At 29.8% G+C, this 5,076-nt stretch overlaps 1 protein-coding gene across 1 annotated transcript in view; it reads left to right on the top strand.

The window, feature by feature from the left end:
• LOC111692683 overlaps positions 1-4,392 on the top strand; it is a gene marked incomplete at its 3' end in the record, with an annotated part of 7,995 nt that extends 3,603 nt beyond the window's left edge. The window contains exon 4 of the mRNA XM_023456775.1: positions 4,356-4,392. Coding sequence (XP_023312543.1) covers positions 4,356-4,392 — 37 coding nt within the window. The remainder of the gene's footprint in view (positions 1-4,355) is intronic.
• Positions 4,393-5,076: the final 684 nt, after the last annotated feature.

Raw genomic sequence — 5,076 nt, 5'->3', positions numbered from 1 at the left:
TTTTTCATTTACTTTTAATATTTATGGATTGGTAGAAAAATATGCTTACCTTACTTTGATACATACACAAAAATAAAATGAAAAAAATATATACATTTTTTCATATTAGGGCTTTAGCCCCCCCAGTTCCGATGACTTAACTTCGCCCATGCCACGCTTGCCGATCACAAAATTATTCCTTCATTAAAAAAATTTATTTTAAAAAATGTTCGTTGTTTAGAACTCAATGAGGTTATATAATAAATAAGACAAAATATTAAAAAAAGAGAGAATTGCAAAAATACGACGCATAGACGGTTCCACCTAAAAAAATATATATTTTGTTTATATCACCGAAATTCAACAGTCCATGTTTTTTCACATATTTCCTCCAAACCGCAAGAAAATTTCCTAAAATTTTGGTCATTATCATTTTTTCCTATTCAGAAGGGAAATTTTTTATTTCCAATATATTGATCTAGGTATGCCTATTTTAATTATTATTATTGTTTTAGTTTTGGTTATCTACTGGGTGTTTATTAAGTACTTGTACAAACTTTAAAAGATCAATCTTTGACTAATTTTAAAATAAAAAATTCATATGAACATGGGTCCGCAACGGCTTGGTTCTTGAGATACAGCCTTCAAAAAAAATGTTTGTTTGGTATTTTGATTATATTTTTTTCTAATTTTAACTTTAAACCCATTTTTTTACAAAACGGCTGCTTTCAGCGTCAAATACTAGGAATACATTTCGTACATAAAATTGAATAGTAGTAGTTATGATACAACACAGTGTGAGACAAAAAAATTATAGTTATTTAAATCCAGGTACAACACTGTATGTGGCGCCCTCTAACATTAAACAGAAAACTAAGTAAACATTTGAGTTTCTCATCATCAGTAGTCCCAATTTCCCGTATTTCATCAAATTGCCATGTTATTGAACAAAAATATAATCGTAATGCCAAAAATTTTTTTTGGACGCTCTGTATCTCAAGAACTAAGCCGTTGTGGACTCATAGTCATGTGAACTTTTTATCGTAAAATTAGTCAAAGATTCATCCTTTAAAGTTTGTACAAGTACTTAATAAACACCCTGTATATCTGAAATATAAAATTTCAATATTTTAATTTTGTGGTTGTGAATCTGAAACAAGAACGTTCTTTCATCTTTAAAGTCATCCTTTGCAGAAAATTTAATGATGCAAATATTTAAATGCGAGTATTTGGATGTTTTCTTTTAAATTATGATGCCTAGTTCCAGTTCTAAAATAACTGGTAAAAATTGTCAAAATTATTCATCTATATTTGAGATACATTTCAAAATATTTCAAAATATTTGATTTTCTGGGATAAATTCGAATAGAATTGGCTCGTTTGACTGTTATAAAGAGTTAATTGGTTTTTGTAGGTACTTATATTATTTTATAATTTGATCAAATACATGAACATGATAGTTCTGAAGATCTTTTGCCTTATTGATTTATTTATATGGACACCGATCGCAAAATTAACTTTCTTTCTCTATATTTTCCTTAGGGATAATAAACCAAAATTAACCTGTTATTGTTGAAATAAATGAAATAAATGAAAGACAATTTTTTATACATTACAACAATGCGCTACGTTCTTCTTTTTCGATAAGTGCTAATTGTAATCGTGCAGATTCATGCTGGGCTTAATTGTTTGTAAATTTAAAGTAGAAACGCACTTTTCTCATGTTACGTGCTGACATCACGTAAAACGTGAGGTAGTGTGATAGGTACAAACTTATGTGCATCACTGTGTATAAAAGCAACAATATAGCTCAGTCTTAATTACTAATATCTCAGAAGATTACACTAATGGAGCATGTTGCTTCAAGTATCGGCTTTTGTGACTGACTGGACGATAAGGAAAAAGTTAGAAATGAATAAAAAAATGTATGTGATAGCTTTGGTTCAATTTATATCTTTAATTTTTTTGGTCGCATTATTTGGCCCGACACAATCAAATTACTTCTACTTTACATAATCTGTATAACACTATATCCTTTATAATACATATTGTCTATTAATAGTGGCATCATGACAGCAAGGTACATATCTTAAAAATTGCGATTTAGCATCGCTATTTTGGCCCTACCTATCTCTCTTAGTTAATATTAGATTTAAACACATCAAACTCATATCTCTGTAATTGGGAACAAACGTTCCAATGATTTTATAAAAATGTACAGTATGTCTCTTAAGAAAAAAAAAACAACCCACTAAACATTTTTCAGTTTCTGACATGTTTCAGAAACGTTTCCATTTTTCTTGAAACGTTTCATAAAAAATCCATGCAACGTTCTGGTAACGTTCTAGAAGCCCAAGATGTCCTCCCCAAAATACGTTTCCAATGAAACGTTTCAAAAAATTGGTTTCAGTAACATTCTTTTTATGTTCCATTTATGCCCTCGATATTTTTGTTTTACGTTTCAGTATATTTTCAGAAATGTTTGAGTAACATAATAATTTTATTACCATATTGTTCTCATAATGCTCTCAACTTTAGATCATTTTCATTTCAAAAGCGTTTTTGAAATAGTATAAATAGTGTGAGTATTTTTTTAAATATCTCTAATACTCCTTTGTGATATTTTTATTTGTATTGTGAATGACTTAATTCGAACTAAAAAAAGTTACATTGTATATTAAAAAAAATAAATATGCTCTTCTAGTTTGGGGATGCGGCAACTTTTACTAAGAATTTCTTTCTTTTTGAGAAGCCACTGAAAAAAGTTTCTAATATGGATTATGAATTTTGCCATTCATCGTACAAATAAAAATATCACAAAACAATATCAGAAGCATTAAAAAAAAGCTACACATTTTATATAGTTCAAATACGCTTCTGAAATGGAAATTTTCTAATGTTGAGACCTTCATGAATATGGTAACAATGACGAACTGATAATTAGAAAAAGTTAGTTATGATTATGAATCTTAAAATGGTAGGTACATGAAAAACAAATAACATTACTGAAAAATAATATAAAGTTATAATTTCTTCTACGCATGGTCAATATTACATATATCCTTTTAATAATAATAAATTATACAGCAGAAATAAGGATACAAAATGATATCTTGACAAAGTAAATATCTGTAGGTATACCTAAACTCTTTTATTTAAGCATGCCTATACACATAAACAAATATAAACATTTGTACAAAATATAAAATAAATGACGTCTATTTCACTTGATTCATCCATATTTCAAATAGTTCTCACTGACTAAGTAGTTGCTCTTCAAATTATATCGAAACGTATAGTTGTTGTTCCATTTTCTTAGTTCTTGTCCCTTGTCCTCTTGTCTGTAATAGGTAGTGGGTATAACTATATTTAGGTAGATGTGACGCAAAATTGGAAATCTCTACACATATCGTTTTAAACATTTTGCATCAATATTCATTATTTTATATGCACCTTACAATAACCACAACTGCACACACTACAAATTATCACATAAAATAGCGTCAAAGTAAAGATGAATAACAACGAAACCAAGCAAACTGACAAACCGCAAACCTAACCTAACATAATACGAATTGAAACGACACACGGGAAACAAATAAACTCGGGCTGTTACGCGCAGTCTACGCAAGTCACGAACATACATTTTTTCTAGACTTGTGTTATAAATATGCTACCACATTTTTTTTTCTAATTATGTCTTTATATAACAAAGGCAAATGAACTAACGCTTGAGAAGGATTGGGGATTGAGAGCAAAATTTAACTAATGCCGAATGTTCCATAAGATAAGCAAAAATAGCAAAGGGTTGTTCGTCTGTTATGTTTCCGAGATCGAAAGGGAATGTTTCGAGTAATGTTTCAAACTCTCTTCAATTGTAACGTTTCGGCTATGTTTCACTAAATAAGTTTTCAAGTGCTACATTTCTGTAATGAAACAGAAACGTTTCTAGTTAATGTTTCAAATGTTTAGTAAAACATCTCATTTGCAACGTTTCATTTACGTTTCGTGTTTAGTGGGAAAGTTAGTATCTATATCTTAGAAATTGTCTTTATGAATTAAATTCCTTATAAAAAATTAGGAAATAAATCATATTACAATCTTCCGATATATTGGAAAAAGATAGGTACATCAAATGTAACATTTTTGCATGATGACCCTGTACGTTAAACGTAACGTTAAATATTTTAAATTTTATTTTCGCTATTAGAACTCATTGAATTCAAATCGGAAATTTTACTTATTGAATGAAATTTGACATAGGCTTAATTAACTAATTTAGTTTAACCATGAATCGATCTAGGATAAGTAAAACAATACCTATCTTAATTAAATTTGCTGATTCAGAAGATATTTATATATTCATTTATTTTCAGAATCCTATAATAGCATTGGCTCAGATCCAGCTTTTCAGTAAGTATATTGTTTAATTCTGTTATCTTTTTATAGTACCTTTCCATTGTCACTCTGAAATGTCTAATGTTTTAAAATCCCGGTTGTCCTAAAAGATTTTTCACATATACATGATGTTCCTTTTATATCAGTTACTTCGGTGATGTAAATGGCGTTATCGCCTTTAGATTTTGTTTGGAATATTCAGTATCAAAGAAATGTAATAAACTTTACGGGCTAAAATATGCTAAAATATGCTACAGAATACAACTTAAATGAATTTGTTCCATAATTTACCTGCCCACTGTATATTTACAAATATAATTTTCTTACTTTTAGGTAGATTTTTTTTAATGATGATTGTTACAAAATTATTATTATTGAATTCCGACTTTTTTGTCCAAAGCATTGACATGATGTTAGCGACTCTACCAGAGATTAGAGGGAGTTGCGTTAGCCAATCACGTGCCTGCGCGAGAGAGAAAGATAGTACCCAAATTATCTCTTTCCCTCACTGTCACTCGTCTACACTGTCGCCATGAGCGTGCTTCCGCCATGTAGTATACAGGATCGGAAAATCCCCATGGTTCGTCGGCCGTTACTTGAGAGCGATAAAGTAAGTCATAGAAATCCGTGCGATAGAGAAATATGGCTATAATGAAGGCGTCTAATAGTCACCGCCCATTTCGCCCTTCCACAAATAAG

The sequence above is a fragment of the Anoplophora glabripennis genome, unplaced genomic scaffold (assembly GCF_000390285.2).
Source record: "Anoplophora glabripennis isolate ALB-LARVAE unplaced genomic scaffold, Agla_2.0 scaffold2632, whole genome shotgun sequence".
In the NCBI taxonomy this organism is placed as follows: domain Eukaryota; kingdom Metazoa; phylum Arthropoda; class Insecta; order Coleoptera; family Cerambycidae; genus Anoplophora; species Anoplophora glabripennis.
This window is presented reverse-complemented; position numbering and strand designations above follow the sequence as displayed.